This window comes from Musca vetustissima, unplaced genomic scaffold (genome assembly GCF_032173495.1).
Source record: "Musca vetustissima isolate MV318-11 ecotype Yass unplaced genomic scaffold, APGP_CSIRO_Mvet_v1 utg61358, whole genome shotgun sequence".
Classification (NCBI taxonomy): domain Eukaryota; kingdom Metazoa; phylum Arthropoda; class Insecta; order Diptera; family Muscidae; genus Musca; species Musca vetustissima.
Genome location: NW_026884780.1, coordinates 26,481 through 51,955, shown reverse-complemented (window position 1 = coordinate 51,955; position 25,475 = coordinate 26,481). Strand labels below are relative to the sequence as shown.

General features: G+C 36.2%; 1 protein-coding gene across 1 annotated transcript in view; it reads right to left on the bottom strand.

Annotated features, from left to right (window-relative positions):
- Window positions 1-9,004: 9,004 nt before the first annotated feature.
- The window catches only part of LOC133331774 (neuropeptides capa receptor-like), a 38,181-nt gene continuing 21,710 nt past the window's right edge, over window positions 9,005-25,475 (bottom strand). The window contains exon 9 of the mRNA XM_061540148.1: window positions 9,005-9,212. Within this exon, the coding sequence (XP_061396132.1) occupies window positions 9,051-9,212 (162 nt within the window). The 3' untranslated portion in view covers window positions 9,005-9,050. The remainder of the gene's footprint in view (window positions 9,213-25,475) is intronic.

Genomic DNA, 25,475 nt, shown 5'->3' with positions numbered 1-25,475 from the left:
GTTGTGTAGGGTATAACAATAACCAGTGAGCGGAGCAGTATAGTCGGACGGGGCCGACCATATAATACCCTACACAACTTCCACGAAAGTCTAACTTTGCGTTATTTGCACCCTCTTGAAACCTGACTAAAGGTCAACAAATATTCAGTAGACGAGGGCTGTACTTGTCCAGATTCTCTTTACCGTGGGTTATGTTGTGATGTTGGGCTTTCAATTGTGGCCTATAGATCGACTAAAAAAAAATAACACAAAATGTTAAGTTTTTGGTCCACTTCATCCCAAAATTATTATCTGATCATCACCGAAAATTATAGGCGTTGTCCTTGACAATAACTGGAATCTCATGGAAATTTTCAAAGCGATCAGCGCTATATTTCCGCCCTCTAGTGTGGTTTTGGGTTACTAAATAATGTCTGAATAAATATTTAAGTGTAGCTCCCACATCTGAGTACATACGACCATATAATTGGTATCAATTTAAAGTTCAACCACTCCTCTTGAATATACTATCAACTTTTTGGGTATAGGTCCTTCAGGGGCAAATATATACGCCATCGAATAAAAATTTTGTAATTTTTCACACAAAAGTCAGGGTCCATTTGACCCGCTAAATAATGACCGATCTTTAACAAAACATTCATGATTATTCTTTGGCCCGATCCCCTTCTCCATGTAAAAAATTTGCGGTGTTTGAGCCATAATTGCGGCCTCTGGAGCGACCAGAAAATCAGACAAAAATAAAGGGGTCTTCATTGGCCAGAAGCCATTCTTCATGCAATATTTTGTGAAGATTGGTCCATAACTGTGGCCTGTATCGTGTTTACAAATTATAATGGACAGACGGACGGACGGACACACATGCCTAGATCGACTTAGCTAGTCGAGATATGACGATCGGTATACTTAAAGGTGGGTCGCTGCGTTACAAACTCTTGGGGCTGCACAAAGCTATAATACCCTGATAACATAGTTGTGTAGGGTATAAACAATAAATATATTTCTTAGTAACCATAACCTTGATCTCTCATGGTTCATTCTGGTTTATTTCTGGTTCAATGGAATGCCATTAGTTAAGATTTCATTTGTTTAATAATCCAAATACAAATAATTACAATTTAATTATGAAATTCTAGACGTTAATGCATGAGCCATGACATTTTATTCTCAAGTCACATTTACAGCTAGTGGTGGGTGTAATATGAATTGGCCAGATTTAATGTTGACACAAACACACACAAACCCACTTGAAACACTATTTAGCATTTACTGACGAGAACCATTCCTTGGCAGTCATGCAATCGAAACATTAACTTCTTATGAAACGACTGTCCGCATAGAATCGGGCGGGAAACCTCAGACATTTTGGGACACACATTCATCATTGTTGTAAGACATAAAGGAGTTACTCTTGTGGCACACATTTCTCATATTTCCTTTCATCGTACAGACAGACTGGCAGCCTGTCAGCCACTCACTGTTGCACTCCCTCATAATTCTGTTAGATGTGGGCCAAGACGTGACATAATTATTGCAGATAGAATTCTGGTCATGATTAACTTCCGTCGTAATCAGAATTGTGCTATTCTATGATGTCGGTCAGTTGTTTGTAGCTGGTTATGATAGTGGGTTATGAGTGGTTCAAAGGAAAATCGATAAGCAATTTATTGTACAGCTATTTATTCAATTTCTACGAACTGAGCTGTAAAGGGGGTTTCATGTTTGTATTAAGCTTGTTTAGGAATTAATTTTCCATGGAAATTAGTTCTCTTTTTTTTCAAATAAACGAGGAATAGAGAGAAAGAAACTTAAATAAATATATTTCTGCTAGAAACTCATTAATAATACTAATCCTAACAACTCATTAATAACACTAATACTAACATTGACTAACAAGGCTCGATTTTTAAGTATTTTTTTCCTTTTCTTAAAATTAGTTTTCTATAATTTTTATATACTGAAGCTTACCTTTTTTAAAAATATGTTTCATGTGTAAAAATAGGGACGGATTTCTAAAAAATATTAATTTATATTAAAAATATTTAAAAAAAAATCATCGGATATTCCATGGACTAATAAAGGAGTGGATTTTTATACCCTACACAACTATGTTGACAGGGTATTATAACTTTATGCAGCCCCAAGAGTTTGTAACGCCGCGAAATATTGGTCCTAGACCCACCATTAAGTATACCGATCGTCATATCTCGACTAGCTGAGTCAATCTAGACACATGTGTCCATCCGTCTGTCCATTATTATTTGTAAATACGATCAATCCAATATTCATGAAATTTTGCATGACTGATGAGTTCTGGCCAATGAAGACCCCTATTGTTTTTGGTAGAGATTGGTTAATATTTAGGGAATGAAATGGACCAAAAACTTCGAGAATTTTTACATGGAGAAGGGGATCGGGCCAAAAATTATGCAAAAACCAGTGAGCGGAGCAGTATAGTCGGACGGGACCGACCATACGATACCCTACACAACTACCACGGAACTCTAACTTTCTGCCGACGTTTATTCTGAGCGCGGGCAATATTTCGTGATAGTTACACCCTCTTGCCCGATTAAAGAGCGACAGCACCTCTTCCTTACACTGACATATTTTCCGAATATTCCCAATATTGAGTACAACCCTTCAATTACTTGTCCAGATTCTCTTCACCGTGGATTGTGTTGTGATGTTCGGATTATAATTGTGGCCTACAGATCGTCTCGAAAAAAACATAAAAAATTAAGTTTTCATCCCAAAATTTTGATCTGATCATCACCAAAAATTATACCCGATATCCCTGACCATTCCTGGATCGGCATTGAACATTGATGGATGGTCCATTCCATCCCCTAAATATTAACCGATCTTTTCCAAAAACAATAGGGGTCTTCATTGGCCAGAACCCATTCTACATGCAAAATTTCGTGAAGGTTGGTCCATAACTGTGACCTGAATCGTGTTTACAAATTATAATGTTTCATTAGATTCCAGTTACGGACGGATTATCAGTTAATAATTTTGGGATAAAGTGTACCGAAAACGTTGTGTTTTTTACACACACTTCAATATTTACAGTTGCTTTGGTAAACTATCATGAAATATTGCCCAGGCTCGGAATAACAATCCGCAGAATGTTAGATTTTTGTGGTAGTTGTGTAGGAGGTCGTATGGTCGATACCCCATCCGACTATATATCTCCGCTCACTGGATTAAAACATATTTTTTAGGGGATAATCAAGGCGTGGTTTAAAAAAAAAAAATTTTGGACTATTCAAGGCGTGGTTTTAACACTGTGATACAGGGTATTATGACTTTGTGCATATGTATGTAACAGGCAAAAGGAAACAAGATAGACCCATGGTTCCTTTCGAGAATATGCATATAATTACTTTCTGAATCGATTTATGCATGTCCGTCTGTCTGTCCATGTGAAATTGTAAACAAGGTATAGGTCGCATTTATGATCCGAATTGGATGAAATTTGTCACAGCTCATTTATTTGGGCCAGGGGCGAACCCTATTGAAATGGGGAAAAATCGGTTCAGATTAAGATATAGTTCCTATATATATATTCGTCCGATTTTTAACAAATGGTGCACCAAAGAGTCAAATTTAGTCCGATTGGCACAACATTTTGCACAACGAACTGAAGTTGTGATATCCAAAAGTGTTCCAAGTTTTATTGAAATTGGTGTAGCCTAACGTGTGCCAAGTTTTATTGAAATCGGTTCAGCTTTAGATATAGCTCCCATAAATATATTCGTCCAATTTTCAACAAATGGTGCATCAAAGAGTCAAATTTAGTCCGGTTGGCACAAAATTTTGCACAACGTACTGAAGTTGGTGTAGCCTATCGTGTACCAAGTTTTATTAAAATCGGTTCAGATTTAGATATAGCTCTCTTATATATTTTCCTCCCATTTTTTTGCAAATGGGGCATCACTTGAATATTGCCAAAGTGGTAAAGGGCATCATATAGTCGGCCCCGTCCGATTTTACTGCTTTCCTTACTGGTTTGAAAATATTTTTTCATGCACTAATAGAGGCGGGTACTTTTATACCCTACACAACTATGTTGTTAATACCCTGACAGGTTTGTGCAGACCCAAGAGTTTGTAACACCGCGAAATATTGGTCCTAGACCCGCCTTTAAGTATACCGATCGTTATATCTCGACGTGTGTCCGTCCGTTTGTCTGTCCATTATAATTTGTATACACAATACAGGCCACAGTTATGGACCAATCTTTATGAAATTTTGCATGTGGGATGGGTTCTGGACAATGAATGGTAAAGATGGGTTAATAATTAGGGGATGAAATGGACCAAATACTTAATTTTTGTCGGTTTTTCTGGTCGCTCCAGAGGCACATAAGGCCCAAACATCGCGAAAATTTACATGGAGAAAGGAATCGGGCCAAATAATGAGCACGCCTGTTTTGGTAGGTTGTTAAATATTTAGGGGGTCAAATGGACTCTGACTTTTGTGTGAAAAATTACAAAACTTGTATTCTATAGCGTATATATACCCTGAAGGACATAGGCCCGAAGAGTTGATAGTACATCCAAGAGGATACTAATTAAATTGTCGTATGTACTCGGAGGTGGGAGTTACACGTAAATATTTGAAGGTGTTTACGTGTTCAGATATTATTTAGTAAACTATTACCACAATTGAGGGCGGAAATATAGCATTGAGCGCTTTTAAATTTTCCATGAGGTCAAGGACAACGCCTATAATTTTCGATGATGATCAGATAATAATATTCGGATGACGAGGACCGAAAACCTATTTGTGTTTTTTCGAGACGATTAATAGGACAACACAACCCACGAAAACCTAATTTTTTGTGTGTTTTTCGAGGCGATCTATAGGTTACAATTAAAAGCCGAATATCACAACACAACCTACGGTAAAGGGACAAGTAATGAGTAGAGCTGTACTGAATATTAGTAATATTTGTTGACCTCTATTTTCGTGTTGTGTAGGGTATCATATGGTCAGCCCCGTCCGACTATACTGCTCCGCTCACTGGTTTAAAAATATTTTTCATGAACATGAATTGAATCTTTAAAATGTGTGTTTCAGAGACTATTCAAAGCGTGGTTTTCTTAAAAATATTTTTTCAGAGACTATTCAAATTGTGGATTTTTAAAAATATTTTTTCGAAGACGTGAATTTTTTTAAAAAAAAAAGTAAAACTTTGTTACTTAAAATAATTATTATTTTTTAATTTTTAATGACCTCTTCTTCTACTTACCTTGAAATTAAATTTAGTAGAACCTTTTTTCGTTTCATTCAACATTTAATAAAGGGAATATATATATTTTTTCATTTAAGTTAATTCGTTATACATTAGCATTTTTCACATACTTCGTTTACATTATGTACATATATAAGCCTTAAATGAATATATCGTTTGTTTTTCCAATGAAAACACAAAAAATGTTCTCATCATTATTTTCGTTTACTTAATTTTAAGCGGTTGATGCTATTAGCTATGGACCACCTCTGCACTCCGACGAAAGGATATTTTAGCCGTTTGGAAAACATGTTTGGTTGGTCCATTTTTTTTCGTTTGGTATACATTTAATGTAGTTATTTTTTGAGAAAAAAAATTACAATAACTATATATACATATATTTTGGTATACCTCTTTTTGGAATTTTATTTTTAAATTAGTCCTTATTAATTTACATATATATTTTTTCATTAAATATATTATTATTTTTTTTTTTGGATTTATAACAACAATAATAATAACTTTTTTATGAGACATAGTTTTGCTATAATATAATTTTTAATTCACTTAAATATATAAATATTTTATTGTTAGTCTTTCTCTTAGAAAATAACTGAATATCAAAACATATTATAATTAAATTAAATTACATTAAATTAAAATACTAAATATATATATATATATATATATATATTTTCATAATTTTTTTTTAACATTATTGTTTTTTGTTTTATTTACATTTATTTTTTTAATTTACAACAAACATATTACAATAGCATCACAAATAATCACAATTATTTCAAATAGTTTTGTTTCCGTTGTCGTATTTTTTTTAACAACAAAATATTTCGTTTTTTAATTCAATGAAAGCTTACCAAAGATTTAAATAGATATAAGAAGGAGATATTGGGAAATGTATGTATAAATTGTTATACCATCCAAAAATGCGGCTGAAATCTCCAAAACCTTTAAAATACCGAAAATGGGACGGGACCTTCAAATTAAGGCAATGTCAAAATACGAAAGTTTTGAAGATCTATATTGATTATTGCAATCCCTATCGCGATTTTAACATACAGAAGGACACAAGAAAAGATGTACTTCGACGATTATATTATCCATCTTATGGTGAAGGCAATACATAGATCTAATCAAAATTTTCCTTGAATGATGATCTTTGGGCACCGATACCATACCACTTTTCTGCAAATTCCAAATTATACCATTTTGACCATCTGATTTCCCAAAGAGGACAATTTATTACACGGACTTCTTACTTGGAGCCACGTGAAAGATAAGTTCTACGCCAAGACCTCAAAGACAGAATTTGTAATATTTGCTTATTCAATAATTAATGGAAAGGATGTCATTAGACGATGATTTAAATTAAACAATATGATATCCCGCAACCAATTCTACTTGATACTCCATATATTATTTACATATTAAAAACCAGTAAGAAAAGTAGTAAAGTCGGACTGGGCCGACTATATGATACCCTTCACCACTTTCGGTATATTGTACATATGTATCCTAACAATTGCATGTCTATGTTCCCTCTTTCTCCAACCTATCCTAACTTTAATTTCATTCGAGCAGATTTAGAGCCGCCTGCGTAACATGGGGAAAATTTATGGAACAGGGTTCATAGCAAAATTGATACACGCTATTCGGTACGCCGAGTTGTTAAAAATATAATCTATATGTGGGAGCTATTTCTAAATCTGAACCGATTTTCACGAAAATTAACACACATCTGTCCAGACTTAATTCAGTACGCTATGCCAAATTTTGTGCAAATCGAAGGATATATATAGGAACCTTGGTGCACCATTTACATAAATTCGGACGAAAATATATATGGGAGATATGTCGGAATCTAAATCGATTTTCCTGACACTCATCACTCATCATTCTAGACTCAATTCAGTACGCTATGCCAAATTTCGTGCAAATCAAAGGATATAAAGGGATTTTGGTGCGCTATTTACCGAAAATCGGACGAAAATATATATAGGAACTATATCTAAATCTGAACCGATATCCACAAAATTTAACACACATCTTTTTAGACTTAATTCAGTACGCTGTGGCAAATTTCGTGCAAATCGAAGGATATATAGGGACGTTGGTGGATCCTTTACCTTAAATCGGACGAAAATATATATGGGAGCTATATCCAAATCTGAACCGATTTTCAGGAAACTTGACACACATCGTTCTAGACTTAATTCAGTACGCTATGCCAAATTTCGTGCAAATCGATGTATATATAGAAACTTTGGTACACCATTTACCTTAAATCGGACGAAAATATATATTGGAGCTATATCCAAATCTGATCCGATTTTCACGAAACTTTACACACATCGTTCTAGACTTAATTCAGTACGCTATGCCAAATTTCGCGCAAATTGAAGTATATATAGAGACTTTGGTACACCATTTACCTTAAAATCGGACGAAAATATATATGGGAGCTATATCCAAATCTGAACCGATTTTACCGAAATTTTGCACACATCATTTTAGACCTAATTCGTTATCTGTATTTTTGTGGTTTCTGCTTGGTTTACAACATCTATTCAATTTGTAAAAAATACCAAATTTCGTGCAAATCGAAAGATATATAGGGACCGTTTTCATTAAATCGGACGAAAATATATATGGGAGCTATTACCTTTAAAAGTCATGATGATTTGGTCCACAACGCACGATTAGTATACTAAAAGTTAGGTCTACCATTTGGTGATGTTACAAACTGTTGGGACCACAAAAACTTTTAATAATAAGATTTCCGGTTGTGAACCAATTGCGTTCTAAACAAAAATCCCGAAACGTATTTACCCTTGTAGAATCTGGATGGCGTTGAGTTTACCGTGTTATAGACACATATCAAGTACAGTAGTGTTTTGAAGACGCTTTCACCAGTTTAAATGGTTTTTCGGCTTTAGATTAGCTCCATAGCTTTGATTTTTAATTTTCTGAGAGAACAATCTTCGGGCACATAATTTGTAAAGTAGTTTCATGTTTTGATAAAGAAACCATATATAAAAGCCTGATCGATTTTTGGTATTTTGTTGAAAGGGATAAAAAATATTTTCCAATTTATTATTATGTGTAGACTCGTAAAACTATTTACACAGGTTGCAAGTAGATGGCATTTGGTATATTGATCTTAGTAGAGACACAAATCATTAAAAGTGCTGTCTAGATGGCGCGGCAAATATTTAATGTTTTTTTGTCTAAGCTCCCACATTTACCCTATTATGAAAACTAATCTGCTTAGTTCGCCATATCTATTAAAAATGTTTTGGATATATGATTTTTGTTTTTCTAAAAGGATAACCCCAATTTCCCCTCATATTATTTACATTACGGTTCCGGTTAGGTATTCAGTCGAATGAAATAAAAAATGTCCGCTTTATAATTAAGAGCAATGACAAAGTATGTTACCGCTATTTTCAGATACATGGCCTTGGTTAGATCAATCATAGTGGAGACTCGCACAACTAACTGTGATGTATAGATGGTGTATAAACTACTGCCATTATTTAATGGTTCTCTCCCACATTTACCCTACTAAGAAGTTTTATCGACAATTATTTCCCAACTTCTCATTACAAATAATGATAAATAACACTTCATACATATATACAATTTTATCATCTTAAGTTATATTATTTTGATTAAAAAATATAAAATCTTTTTATTCTATCTATCCTACATTGAAATACTTATTTGTTTGTTTGGTTTTACTTTATACATAATTTACACGAATTGAAGTTTGTCTTCTTACTCTGGCCTTGGGCTATATACAGGTCTCATTGGCATTATATTTGCTCAGCAGGGATTCTTTGGCTTCGTTTTCGGTGAAAACTTTGGTGCGTCCATTAATGCCATTATCGACGCACACAACCATGGCATTAGTTCCAGTTGATGAAGTGGCTGTGAGGCTGTTGTGTGAAATATTCTGCAAAGAGACGAGGAAGAAGGAGAGGAATATAAGAATAAGCGAAGAAAAATATAATAACAAAGTAAATGAGAAAAAAAAAACGAAGAACATAACTATGATTATGAAATGACAACGAACGAAAAAAAAGTAAGATTTTGTTTATGGGTTGTAGAGAGGGGTTGCGGCATACTATCATCAAAAAGATGGTTAACTTATGTTTTCGGGATTTTTTTTCTCGTACCATATTTTGGTGTGTGTGCTAGGACATGGTTATTTATAAAATGTGGCGATTTTTATCACTTTTCCCCTACCCCCAAAAACTCTAGTATAGGGCAGCAGTATCATCTGTGGGTTGTGGTTAAAAGCATACTACCTCCAGATAATGGACGAGCATCATAATTCCTATTTTATGTTCTACTTCTTGTTTCGTTCTAAGGCTTTAATAGCCTTTGACTGATAATCGAAATGTTAGTTTGTTCTTGTGGATGCTTAAATAATGACCAGACCGGACGATAGGAAGAGTGAGCCAAGGAGTAGGGGTGGAGAATGTGGCAGATTGAAATGACCGTTAACATATTTTAGTTATTTTGTTTGCCTAGGGCATGGTGGCGCAGGATGCCTACAGACATTAAACTTCATCATTGTTCGGCAGAGGGTATTTGAACTTTTGCTTGGAGGAAGCTGGTCAAACGAAGGAGCAACAAAATACAAATCGAACATAAACAAAATTTCTCTTTTAGATTTGTTTCCATTGATGACAGTGACAAAGGCGAAATGTCAAAGTGGTAGATGTTTTACCAAAATTTTTATGTGTTGAAAACTAATTAGAAACTTTCGCAATATTTCGGTCAGAAAATATTTGTTTTCGTTTTTTGTATGCGACTAATTTGGTTTGGGTAGGATTAATTAATCACCGTTAGTAGATAGGGAGAGGGAGGGACGTGAGTTGAATTATAACTTGGATTAAATAGGACATATTAAATTAGATAATGCAATATGATGGATATTATCCTTTTTAGAAGTCCTTTATATCATGACTTAACACTTCGGCCAAACCAAACCATTCCTACTTTCCATCAAGAGATGGAAATTCCGAGCTGGTAAATTATAAAGGTTTATATGAAGGCTATGCCATTACGAATTTGTGGTATAATGAGTTGTCAAATCCTGAATGATTATGAGCTACCCTTGAACCAATATGGAGTCAATATTGAAATTTTGGTGGTTTTATAGATGGGGACTATATACACATACTAAGTACAGTAGTGTTTGGATGGCGCTTCAATTAGCTTAAATTGTTTTTATTGGTTTTTTTGATATCCATTATCCTATAAGTCTGAAATTTTATTTTTAATTTTCTGAGAGGATAAAATTTATTTACATTTTAGAGGAACAGTAGTTATAGGGGACTACACAAAAAATTAGACCTATACACCATTGAAAATTGTCAAAGATCAACACGGTAGTAAAACTTGGAGACTTAAGGTCGTTCAGGCGGCAGGGATGCCTGAAGTCATCAGCTTGCCTATAAAAAGAAAGAATCTCTGTCGCTTGAGGCTACAGAATTCAGATTTGATTATAATGGCATATCGTGTTTAGATGGCGCTTCAACCAGCTCAAATCGTTTTATTAGTTTTAGATTGGCTCCAAATCTACATTTGTGGTTCCATGTTTTGAAATAGCAACCATATATGAAAGTCTGATCGATTTTCGGTATTTTGTTGAAGTGAATAAGAAATATTTTCCAATTTATAATTATGTGCAGATTCGTAAAAATATTTCCCTGGTAGCAACCAGATGGCGTTCGGTATATTTATCATAGTGGAGTCACAAATCATTAACTGTGGAATCTAGATGGCGTGGAAACAAATGCAATTAATACTGAAATATGGGAGGGACAGTAGTTATAGATGGGGATCAACACGGTAGTAAAACCTGGAGACTTAGGGTCGTTCAGGCGGCAGGGATGCTTGAAGTTATCAGCTTGCCTATAAAAAGAAAGAATCCCTATCGATTGAGGCTACAGAATTCAGATTTGATTAGAATGGCATATCGTGTTTAGATGGCGCTTCAACCAGCTCAAATCGTTTTATTAGTTTTAGATTGGCTCCAAATCTACATTTGTGGTTCCATGTTTTGAAATAGCAACCATATATGAAAGTCTGATCGATTTTCGGTATTTTGTTGAAGTGAATAAGAAATATTTTCCAATTTATAATTATGTGCAGATTCGTAAAAATATTTCCCTGGTAGCAACCAGATGGCGTTCGGTATATTTATCATAGTGGAGTCACAAATCATTAACTGTGGAATCTAGATGGCGTGGAAACAAATGCAATTAATACTGAAATATGGGAGGGACAGTAGTTATAGATGGGGACTATACAAAAATTTAGACCTACACATCCTTGGAGTACTAGCAATGTATGTGAAATTTGTCAAAGATGAAAACGGTAGTAAAGCCTAGAGGCTTCAGGTCGTGCAGGCGACAGGGATGCCTGAAGGCATCAGCTTGCCTATAAACAATCCCTGTCGCAATGAGGCTTCAGAATTCAGAATTGATGAGAATGACAAGCGGAGAAGTATAGTCGGACGAAAATTACAATATCGTATTTAATTGGCGCTTCAACCAGCATAAATTGTTTTGTTGGTTTTAGATTGGTTCCATAGCTGTTATCCTATGAGTCTGGAATTTGCTTATTAATTTCCTAAAAGGATAAAAAAAACTTTTCAATGTGGTTCCATGTTTTGATATAGGACCCATATATGAGAGCCTGGTTTATTTTCGGTATTTTGTTGAAGGGAATAAAAAACTAGATGGCGTTCGTATGTTGATTATAGTGGACACACAACTGTGGTGTACAGATGGCGCGGCAACTAATACACATAATGCAACTGAAATTTGGGAGGAGCAGTAGTTATATAAAAATAAACCAGTGAGCGGAGCACAACTACCACATAACTCTATCTTTCTGCGGATTTTTATTCCGAGCCTGGGTAATATTTTGTGATAGTTGCACCCTCTTGCCCGAGTAGAGGTCAACAGCAGCTCTTCCTTACACTGACATATTTTCCGAATATTACCAATATTCAGTACAGCCCTTCTAATTACTTGTCCATATTCTTTTCACCGTGGGTTGTGTTGTGACCGATATTGACCGATCTTCATCAAAACAGGCATGGTTATTATTTGGCCCGATTCCCTTCTCCATGCAAAAATTCGCGGTGTTTGGGCCATAATTGCGGCCTCTGTAGCGACCAGAAAAACCGACAAAAATAATGCTGTTGGTCCATTTCATCCCTATATATTAACCGATCTTTACCAAAAGCAATAGGGGTCTTCATTGACCAGAACCCATCCTACATGCAAAATTTCGTGAAGATCGGTCCATAACTGTGGCCTGTATCGTATAAACAAATTATAATGGAGTCAAAGGTGGGTCTAGGACCAATATTTCGCGGCGTTACAAACTTTTGTGGCTGCACAAAGATATAATACCCTGTGTAGGGTATAAAAATAGACCGATACACCATTTAATATTAATCATAATTGGAATACTAGCAATGGAGTACTAGCAGGTCGTCCATGCGAAAGGGAGCCCTTGAGGCATCAGTTCACCCATAAACACTCCCTTTTCGCTTAGGGCTTCAGCATGCCTATAAAGACTGCCTGTCGCCTCTCTGGCTTCAGAATTCAACAATGATGGGAATGACAAGCGGAGATGTATAGTCGGAAAAGAATTACCATATCGTATCCTACACAAAACCTAGAACGATTTAATTGAAAAATTAAACTATACTATTAATTCTTACCGATCCTAATTTCCCCGATGTGAACATATACATCATAATTCGCATATTCTATAATTGTTCACATTACATTTTTAGAGGTGTCATCTTTTGGTCAGAATCGTACCCACATATAAAAGTCGTGGAGATGGATTCACAACGGACGATAGATATACTAAATATAAATATGGTGTTCGTCTGGAGGCTTCAGCCCGTCTATACAGACTCGCAGTTCGCTTGGAGGCTTCAGCTAGGCTATAAAGACTCCCTGTTACGTGGAGGCCTCCCAGTTCGCTTGGAGACCGCTATCGCCTTCATTGTCTATACAAAGACCCTGGTATTCTTGAGCCTTCAGCTTGTCTATATAAAAAGACCGACTATCTCCTTCAGCTTGTCTATAAAGACTCCCAGTTGCCTGGTAGCTTTAGCTCGTCTATAAAGACTCCCGGTTTAGCTCATCTACAAAGACTCTCTGTCGCCTGGAGGCTTTGGCTGGTCTATAAAGACTCCATGTTCTCCCGGAGGCTTCAGTTCGCCTATAAAAACTCTCTATTCGCCTCCAAACTTTAGCTCCTCTATAAAGACTCCTTTTAGCCTGGATAATTCAGTTGGTCTATTAAGACTCCCAGTCGGTTGGAGGCATCAGTTCGTCTATTAAGACTCCCAGTTGGTTGGAGGATTTACCTCGTTTATAAAGACCCCCCAGTTCGCTTGGAGGCGTCACTTTGTCTTTAGAGACTCCCTATTCGCCTGGAAGCTTTATCTCGCCTATAAAATAATTTATCTTGCCACATATAAAAGTCGTGGAGATGGGTTCACAACGGACGATAGGTATACTAAATATAAATATGTTGTTCGTCTGGAGGTTTCAGCTCGTCTATACAGACTCGCAGTTCGCTTGGAGGTTTCAGCTAGGCTATAAAGACTCCCTGTTACGTGGAGGCCTGAGCTCTTCTACAATTACTCCCAGTCGCTTGGATTCTTCAGTTATGTACAAAAGACCGACTATCGCCTTCAGCTTGTCTATAAAGACTCCCGGTTTAGCTCATCTACAAGTCTCTATAGCTTCTGTGGAGGCTTCAGCATTAGTTCTGGGATTAAGCTATAAAAACTCTGAGACTTCACCTCGTCTATAAAGTCGCCTGGAGGTTTTATTAAGACAGTCGGTTGGAGGCTTCAGCTCGTCTACAAAGGATTCCGATTTGTCTGGAGGCTTTAGTTCGTCTATAAAGACTCACAGTCGCCTGGAGGCTTTAGCTAGTGTATAAATATTCCCAGTCGTCTGGAGGCTTCAGTTTGTCTATAAAGACTCCATGTTCTCCCGGAGGCTTCATCTCTCCTATAAAAACTGTCTATTCGCCTCCAGACTTCTGCTCGTCTGTAAAGACTTCCTTTAGCCTGGAGACTTCAGTTGGTCTATTAAGACTCCCATTCGGTTGGAGGATTTACCTCGTTTATAAAGACTCCCTGTTCTCATGGAGGCTTCACTTCGTCTGTAGAGACTCCCTATTCGCCTGGAAGCTTTATCTCGCCTATAAAATTCCCTGTTCGCCTGGAGGCATCAGCTCGTCTATAAAGATTCCCTGATCACCGGAAGGCTTCAGCTGGTCTATTAGGACTCCCCGCTTCACGGAGGCTTCAGCTCTTCTATAAAGATACCCTGATCGCCTTCAAACTTTCTTCGGCTCATCTATAAAGACTTATTGTTGTCCTGTCGAAACCATGTCTAAAATTTGCCTTTCCCAATAGAATTATTTTTGGCTATAATAAAAATCTCAGTCCCTTTTGTGGTTACAATAAATTTTCCAAACAAAAAATTGTTAAGCAACATAGCTTTAGGGTACCATGTCCACATGGATTTGAAAAGTCGTCAATGAAATTAACATAAAATATTAAATATTGGGAAAATCGAACTTCTACCTAATAGCCACACAAAGAGCGATTGCGATGAAGGGCATAAATAATTGGAAGATAATTTCGAAGTAAAGAGTCATGGAAAATCCCTTAAAGAATATTACAAAGAAACTACTTTCAGCCGCAGAATGTTTTCTATTTTTGGGGTTATAGCCTCAGTCATTCCATGAAATTGTCTGATAAGCATGAGACCAAATGAAATTTATGGGAAAGGCAAAGGGGCTTGATGCGTAGAATCGTGATTGTTTTTGCAAATGACAACCTTGGTGGGGGAAGAGAAACAACAACAGTGAAATGGCAAAGATAACAACACTGCCAGCCATCCACACCGCCACCCCGTCAATTTTATTCATCCTGTTGTCTGGTTCAACTTTAAACTTGCAGATAAAACGGATATACATAAATAACATTTAACTTTGTTCGGTGGCATTCCGAAACATAAGTGAAAAAGTTGAATTCGGTGGTATTGCTTTCCCAGCCATTTAGTTTTATTTTTGGCGCATTGTTGTAATTTATGGTCTTTGATAAATGTTTATTTGAAATATTATGCCTTGGAGCAAACATCGCCATGGCAAAAAATTAGCAAGACGGGACATGTTGTAACAACAAATATTGATATTTTAAGGCAATAAATTTACACTGAACATGTTTGGTAATAATTAGACAAAGAACATAGCCCCTTGACTTCGGATTTTGCCATTGAAGTTGCTGTAATTTGGCATTGCAGGGCGAAAATCATATCGCCTGTAATGAGTTCTATATTTCGAAGACTTTATTTTCCCTTTCGTCAATCAGCTGTGGACATACGAATATCTGATAATACATTGTCTATAAAATAAAATAAAATTGTCTCAAATAAAAATTACCCCAACAAAACTTTGTAAATAATAATTTACGCAATCTAATTAAAAATAATGATGGCAAGTGAAAATTTTAAGGCGTCGAAAACAACCTTCTCGCACAATAAATAAATATTACAGAAAAAAAAAATTTTAATGAACCAACATTCCATAGAATCCAGTCACCATTGCCAATATATGTAATGAAAGCGACACGCATGGGAATATACATGTACACATTTCAGTTAATGTGTGTATCTGTGTGTGTAACAAATTCATTGTCAACTCTAACGAAGTAAAGAACTTTAAGGTCACAATGATGATAAAATATAAAATTGGAAACCCGAAACTTTGTTTTGTTACTCAATATTGTTATTATTTGGTTTTCGAAATGAATGGCACCGAGCGAGGTAGAGAGAATCATGTCATGCCAACATATGTCCCTTTGGGAATTTAAAGAGAACATAAACTTTAGGGAGAATAAAAACAACAACATCCGAAATTTTGTATTCATTATTGTCATAGTTGTCGAATGAGATCATAAAAATTTCATATAGTATGTCAGGAATTTCAATAACAAACATTTTGCAGAATATATTTTTTTTATTGCTTACCTGATAGTAAATGTATGTGTGTACAATATATAAGAGTGTATGTGTATTGAGTGTTGGTGTTGTGTGCTTGTGCCTTGGTGTCTACTAACATTGCCAGCCAGCAAAATAATAATAACACAAATTTCTAAAATTCCTTTAATTAAAGTTTTAGTTTTGAAATATTGTTTACAGTCATCGCCAGATAAGTGCGATTTTTTGAATGCCACAAAATATCAAATGATTATAAAGTGTCAAAGGAGATCTTGTATCTTTAGAAGGCCGCATAGATGAGTCTTGTTTATTGCAAAACTCATGATTAAGGACTTTGTAAAGAAAATATTTTTCAATTACTATTTTAGAGTTTTTAAGGACTACAATAGGCATGGATTTTTTTAAATATAGATATAGATACAAAAATGATAGATACCAAGCAACGACTCTGATTGGCTTTAACATGGCTAAGTCCAGGCTTATCCTGGTCCCTCTTTCATAACAATTGTGGACACTGACCTCAGTGCCACCTGGGGAGCTATTTTCATCACCCGATGAAATAGTGAGCTAATATGTGCCGCGAGTTTACGCATAATAACTATAAAAAATGGGTTGAGGCGTCGGGTTAGTTGCCCACTCTCGGAAAACCCAACCTACTATGAAAAAGCAAAGAAAAACCAGTGCGCGGAGCAGTATACACAACTTCCACGAAAATCTAACTTCCTGTGGTCCTATATTCTGAGCTTGGAAAATATTCACAGTGGTTTGTGTTGTTCGACTTGTGGCCTATAGATCGACTAGAAAAAAAAACATAAAAAATTAAGTTTTCGGTCCACTTCATCTCAATATTGTTATCTGAACTTCACCGCAAATTATAGGCGTTGTTATTGGCCATACCTGGAACCTCATGGAATATTTCAAAGCAATTAGCGCTATATTTTCGCCCTCTATTGCGGTATTGGGTTACTAAATAATATCTGAATACGTAAGCACCTGTAAATATTTAAGTGTATCTCCCACATTCGAGTACATACGACAATATCATTGGTATCAATTTAAAGGTCAACCACTCCTCTTGGATATAATATCAACCTCTCGGGCCTATGTCTTTGAGGGCTAAATATATATGCCATAGAATACAAATTTTGTTATTTTTCACACAAAAGTCAGGGTCCATTTGACCCGCTAAATATTGACCGATCTTTATCAAAACAGGCATGTTTATTCTCTGACCCGATCCCCTTCTTCATGTAAAATTTCGCGATGTTCAGACCATAATTGCGGCCTCTGGAGCGACCACAAAAACCGACAAAAATTCAGTATTTGGTCCATTTCATCCCCTAAATATTAACCGATCTTTACCAAAAACAATAGGGGTCTTCATTGGCCAGAACCCATCCTACATGCAAAATTTCGTGAAGATTGGTCCATAACTGTGGCCTGTATCGTGTTTACAAATTATAATGGACAGACGGACTCAGCTAGTCGAGATATGACGATCGGTATACTTAAAGGTGGGCCTAGGACCAATATTTCGCGGCGTTACAAACTCTGGGGGTTGCACAAAGCTGTAATACCCTGACAACATAGTTGTGTAGGGTATAATAAAACCAAACCCTCTAATGTTGACGACCCCCGCAAAACTATAAAGTACCTCGATCTGCACTTGGAATGTGCGCACGTTGTACAGAACAGGCGCAGTGTTCACTTTGGCGGATGTACTCAAGAAGTACAAAGCCGCTATTTTTGCCTTATAGGAAATGCGATGGAAAGGGACTGGAGTAAGTAAATCAGATGATTACGCCCTGTATTATAGTTGCCATGAAACGAGACATTAATTTGGCTGCGGATTTATGGTTAACAGGAGAATAAAAGACCTCGTCTCCAGATTCACTCCAGTAGCGAATTGCTATAATCCGTATAAAAGCGAAGTTCTTCTACATCAGTCTCATTTGCGCCCATGCTCCGACCGAAGATAAAGATGAACAGACCAAAGACATATTTTACGAGCACATAGAAACAGCATATGACCGTTGCCCTGGCCATGACATTAAAATTCTGTTAGAAGATTTTAATGAAAAAATCGGAAGGGAAAATATATTTGCCCCCAACGTCGGAAAATCCAGCCTCCATGAAGGAACATCAGACAACGGCATGAGGTTGATTGACTTCGCGGCAGCAAAAAACATGGTAGTTAGCAGCACCAGATTCAAACATCTCGATATTCACAAGGCCACTTGGATTTCTCCGGATCGAACAACGAGAAATCAAATCGATCATGTTGTGATAGACAGAAGGCATTCATCCAGTGCTTTAGACGTCCGATCGATCCGTGGAACGAATATCGATTCGGACCATTACCTTGTGGCAGTCAAGGTACGCACCCGTCTTAATGTAGCAGCAAAGGTGCGATTTAATGTAACACGGAAATTTGACGTCGAAAAGCTGCAAACTCAACAGATAGCTGAAGTCTACTCCGCTCAACTTACCCAACTGCTTGACGAAAGCACCCTTTGTCCCGATAATAATATAGAAGCACAATGGCAGAGAATTGTCCACGCCCTACAAACTGCAGCAAAAGGAAACCAAAGACCACTGTCAAGAAATCCATGGTAAGATTAGGAGTGTCGTAATGCTACTGATATGAAAAACGTAGCGTATAGGGAAACCCTGCGGACAGTAGCAACACGTAATGCGGGAGAAAAGGAGAGAGGAGAAACGTATTTTCAGAAAAAAGAAGAAAGAGCAAGAAAATCGTGAGTGTGAGCAAATCGAGATGTACAGGAGTCAGAATGAAGTCCGAAAATTCTACCAACGGGTAAAAATCAAAGGCTTTGGTGGAGGATGTGCTTGTAGAGATAAAGAAGGAAACCTGGTGACAGATACAGACAGCGTGCTGACGATCTGGAAAGAGCATTTTGAAAAACTTCTGGTAACAAATAGTAGCGGTTAAGTGGATACCCCAGAACCAATAAGAGATAACGGTATAGAGTGTATACCACCTAACCTAAAGACCTAAAGAGACAAGACGATATGTGCCAACTATAGAGGAATAAGTAAGAAGACCAAGCTGATGGTATCAACGCGCAAGACGTCCAGTAGACTCGGACTAACTGTGGAACTTGAGAACTACAGCTTCGAGGTAGTCAACGATTTTATATGCCTTGATACCGCCATAAACAAAACAAATGACATTAGTTGTGAAATTCGGAGAAGGATAGTGATGGCCAACAGATGCTACTATGGTCTGAACAAACACCTCAAAAGCAAGGCCACCTCCCGCCAGACCAAACTCACACTCTACAAGACGCTGATACTACCCGTGCTGTTATATGGATCTGAAGCATGGGTTCTTAAGCAAGCAGATGAGGCAGTTCATGGAGTGTTTGAGAGAAAAAATCTCCGATAGATCTATGGGCCGATCTGCGTTGACGGTAAATACCGCCGTCAAATGAACCATGAGTTGGACCAGCTATTCTAGGACACCGACATTGTTAGACGTATTGAGCTGCAGCGACTACGTTGGCTAGGTCTTGTTGTGAGAATGGGCGAAGATGCCCCAGCCCAGAAGGCATATAAATGCGAACCAGCTGATGGTTCGCGCAGAAGAGGAAGGTCAAGAATACGATGGAAAGATCAAGTCGAAGACAACATTGCCGAAAATGGTCTTTCAAATTGGAAAAACTGCGCAAAAGACCGACGCGCCTGGAAATCTTTTCTAAGCTCGGCTTATGGAACGAAAGTTATGTCACAAGCCAGCTAAGTAAGTAAGTAAGTATTATAGGTTTGGATTTAAAAATAGAATATTTTTCAAAGACTATCACATTTTTGGATTGTTTTTATTAAGTTCAAGGACTGCCACTTGAATTTATAAAAACAAATTTTGAAGGGCTATCAAGTAAAAAATATTTATTTTTAAGAACCAGTTTTTTATGTTATTTTCATCTATTCATAGTGTACTGTATAAATTATACTAAGAATCCTGATAAGGATCATCTCCCATAGATACAAATTCAAATATAGTCAAATATTCAAACAAACGAACAGACAAATATACATGCATACTCAAAATACACATTGAAAAGTTCATGTATATTAGTTCTAAGAACGGTGTGTGTTGGCATAAATCGTAAAGAGTCTATTTTCAGGAGTAGTTGGTTTTAATTTATTGCATATCTTGAGGAGCTGTGTGATGATAACAATATATACTAACAGTAACCTAACGCTATTGTATGAAAGGTTAGACTGTCATGTTTCCTCTTGGCTTTGTCTACTGTATTAGGATGTCACAATAAATGTATGTGTGTAGTATTATTGGAATAAAAATTCAAATAAAGTATTTTTTCAAATAGCCAACAAGCCGTATATTTTTTTTTAAATATTTTTTACACCCTTCACCACAGGGTATTATGTCTTTGTGCATACGTTTGTAACATGCAAAAGGAAACGAGATAGACACATGGTTCCTTTTGAGAATATGCATAGAATCACTTTCTAAATGTCCATGTTAAATTGTAGACAAAGTTTGGCACAGCTCATTTATTTGGCCCATGGACGAAAAATCGGTTCAGATTTAGATATAATATGGCATAGCGTTTTGAATTAAGTGTAGAACGATGTGTGTTAAATTTCGTTAAAATCGGTTCAGATTAGATATAGCTCCCATATATATTACGTTTCAGTTTAGGTATAGCTCCCATATATATTTTCGTCCGATTTTATGTAAAGTCCCTATATATCCTTCGATTTGCACAAAATTTGGCATAGCGTACTGAATTAAGTCTAGAAAGATGTGTGTTAAATTTCTTGAAAATCGGTCCAGATTAAGATATAGCTCCCACATATATTTTCGTCCGACTTTATGTAAATGGTGCACCAAAGTCCCTATATATCCTTCGATTTGCACGAAATTTGACATAGCGTTCTGAATGAAGTGTAGAACGATGTGTGTTAAATTTCGTGAAAATCGGTTCAGATAGCTCCCATATATAGTTTTGTCCGATTTTTTCTAAATGGTGCACCAAAGTCCTATATATCCTTCGATTTGCACGAAATTTGGCTGAATTGAGTCGTAAAAATCGGAAATTTACCTAAAATCGGACAAAAATATATATGGGAGCTATATCTAAATCTGAACCGATTTTTACGAAATTTAGCACACATCGTTCTAGGTTAATTTCGTACAAATCGAAGGATATATAGGGACTTTGGTGTTCCATTTACCTAAAATAGGACGAAAGTATATAAGGGAGCTATATCTAAATCTGAACCGGTCCAAATTTCATCCAATTCGTATCCAAATTGCGACCTGTAATATGTTTACAAGTAAACATGGACAGACGGACGGACATGCAGAAAAAGTGATTCTATGCATAGCATATCAAAAGGAACCATGTGTCTATCTCGTTTTCCTTTTGTTACCCTACACAACCATGTTGTCAGGGTATTATAGCTTTGTGCAGCCCCAAGAGTTTGTAAAGCGGCGAAATATTGGCCCTAGACCCACCTTTAAGTATAGCGATCGTCATATCTCGACTAGCTGAGTCGATCTAGACATGTGTGTTGGTCCGTCCATCTGTCCATGATAATTTGTAAACACGATACAGGCCACAGTTATGGACCAATCTTCACGAAATTTTGCATGTAGGATGGGTTCTGGCCAATGAAGGCCCCTATTGTTTTTGGTAAAGATCTGTTAATTTTTAGGGGATGAAATGGACCAAAAACTTTATTTTTGTCTGATTTTCTGGTCGCTCCAGAAGCCGCAATTATGGCCCAATCACCGCGAATTTTTGCATGGAGAAGGGGATCGGGCCAGAGAATAAGCATGCATGTTTTGATAAAGATAGGTCAATATTTACCGGGTCAAATGAACCCTGACTTTTGTGTGAAAAATGACAAAATTTTTATTCTATAGCGTATATATTTACTCCTGAAGAACAAAGGCCCAAGAAGTTGATAGCATATCCAAGATGAGTGGTTGACCTTTAAATTGATACAATTTATATGGTCGTATGTAATCATATGTGGGAGTTACGCATAAATATTTACTGGTGCTTACGTACTGAGATATTATTTAGTAAACCATTACCACACTGGAAGGCGGAAATATAGCGCAGATGACTTTTAAATGTTCCATGAGGTTTCAGTTATGATCAAGGACAACGCCTATAATTTTCGATGATGATCAGATAATTTTGGGATGAAGTGGACTGAAAACTTATTTTTGTATTTTTTTCGAGTCGATTTATAGGCCGCAATTGAAATCCGAACATCACAACACAACCCACAGTGAAGGGAATCTGGACAAATAATTATAGGAGGGCGCAAATATCGCAAAATATTGCCCAAGCTCAGAATATAGTACCACCGAAAGTTGGATTTTCATGGAAGTTGTGTAGGGTATCATATGGTCGGCCCGTCCGACTATACTGCTCCGCTCACTGGTTTAAAAATTATTTTCCAAGAACCGAATATAGATGTGTTTTTTCATGAACCGAAATAGAAGTGAATTTTTCAAAAATATTTTTTTCTAGAATGTAAATTTTTCAAAAATATTTTTCATTTAAAAAACATATACTCAATACAAACGTGTATTTTTTTTAACATTGTCTTTTTTATTTGGTCAGCAAATGCTGTCTCAACCTTTATTTGCTCTCTTTCTGGGTCTGCCCCCAAAAAGTCTTCCATAGTCAACAATGAAGTTTTGTAATTTAATTTTTCGTTTTTGCTTTTCGTGTTGCCGATAGCATACGGATGATGGTCGTAAACAAGTGATTCTGTGCGACAATAAAAGTTTTTCTTTTGTAGTTTGTTTTTTAGTCGAAAGTGTTTCACACGCCACATAAAAATCTACCAACAAAAGCCAGCAGATTCACCAACAATGACTGCTTACAACCATTTTGTCTGTGTGCCCAGTTTTTTTGTTAGACAAGGATTTTTATTCCAGCCATCAATGAGACACTGAATATTGTTGCCATGTTTAAGGGATACAGAAAAAGGGATCGGAGTAACATGCATGTTTTAAAGCAATAAAGGATAAGCAATTTAAATTTTAATTTTCTCCAATTTTAAAATAAAGAATTCGTCATCTTCTTTACAGTCACCATATGCTAATGAAATAATAAGGACTTCACTTGCGTGTGTATAGGTAATTTTTTTTTTTTAATTTAAATTTTAAAGTTCCCTCATTCCTAAGTTATCTTTGTTGGCAACCATGTTGGGTATTCACTTCCATGATTTTAAAGAAAATCTTCAACGCAAAAAAGGATAAAAACATTGTATGAAACAATTGGTCTCAAGTTATCCACCTAAATCCATGGAACACAATACTTTCCTTAGAAGAAAAAGACAGAAAAGAAGAAATGTCTTTTTTACACAACAATTACTAATGATTTTTTAATGTCAGCTAAGAACATAAAAACTGTCATTTAAGTGAAAAGAAGAACAATAAGAAGAAGAAGATGAATAAAGAAATTTGTATTTTAGTCATGACTGTATTATTGTCTTAAAGTTTACTAAGTGCATAATATTATAGACTCAATGTAATCTGGTCTTAGTTGCAACAATAACTACAAGAACTGAGTTAATAAAAGAAGTATGAATTAAATTAGAGGAAATAATACAAAGTCGTCATTAAAAACAGGTAAGGAAAGTAGTAATGTCGGACTGGGCCGACTATATGATACCCTTCACCACTTTGGGCATATTGCACATAAGTATCAATGTTCCCTCGAAGGAACAAAATCATGCCTTTCTGCAACTTATGGTAAATTGAATTTCATTCGGGCAGATTTAGAGTCGTCTTCGTGCCATGGAATAAATTTGTGGAAAACGAATTATAGGAAAATTGATACAGGCTATTCGCTACGCCGCACTGTTAAAAATGTAATTTCAATCAGACACCAGTTCGAAACACATATGGAAGCTATGGCTGCATCTGCACCAATTTCAAAAAAACCCAATAACGTCATTCCCGTCTCAATTCGATACGTTGTGCAAAATTTCGTGTTAATCGGACAAACACTAGGAGTTTGGTGCAAAATTTATGTAAAATTGGATGAAAATATATATGAGAGCTATATCTAAATCTGAACTGATCTTCACGAATCTTAACACACATCACTCTAGACTCATTTCAGTACGCTATGCCAAATTTCGTGTAAATCGAAAAATATATTCAGACTTTGGTGCACCATTTACATTAAATCAGAAGAAATATAAATATCGGACGAAGATATATATGAGAGCTATATATGAATCTGAGCCGATTTCCAGGAAACTTAGCACATATTATTCTAGGCTTAATTCAGTACGATGTGCCAAATTTAGTGCAAATCAAATGATATATATGGACTTTGGCACACCATTTACCTTATATCGGACGAAAATATATATGGGAGCTATATCTAAATCTGAACAGATTTCCCGAAACATAACACACATCATTCTACTCTTAATTCAGTACGCTGTGCAAAATTTCGTGCAAATCGAAAGATATTTAGGGAAACCACTTACATTAAATCGGACGAAGGGATATATGGGAGCTATATATAAATATATACCGAATTTCACGAAACTTAGCACATTCTGGGCTCAATTGATTACGCTGTGCCAAATTTTGTGCAAATCGAAAGGGACTTTGGTGCACCATTTTTGTCAAATCGGACGAAAATATATATGGGACTTTGGTGCACACATTTTGTTATTTCAAATCTGTGTCAAATTTCGAAAATATATTTAGGGACTTTGGTGCACCATTTACAATATATCAGACGAAGATATATATGGGAGATATATATGAATCTGAGCCGATTTCCAGGAAACTTAGCACATATTATTCAAGGCTTAATTCAGTACGATGTGCCAAATTTAGTGCAAATCAAATGATATATATTAACTTTGGCACACCATTTACCTTATATCGGACGAAAAAATATATGGGAGCTATATCTAAATCTGACTCGAAATTCAGGTAACTTACCACACATCCTTCTAGACTTATTTCAGAACGCTGTGTCACATTTCGTGCAAATCGAAAAATATTTAGGGACTTTGGTGCACCATTTACCTTATATCGGACGAAAATATATATGGGAGCTATATCTAAATCTGACCCGACTTCCAAGAAACTTAGCACATATTATTCTAGGCTT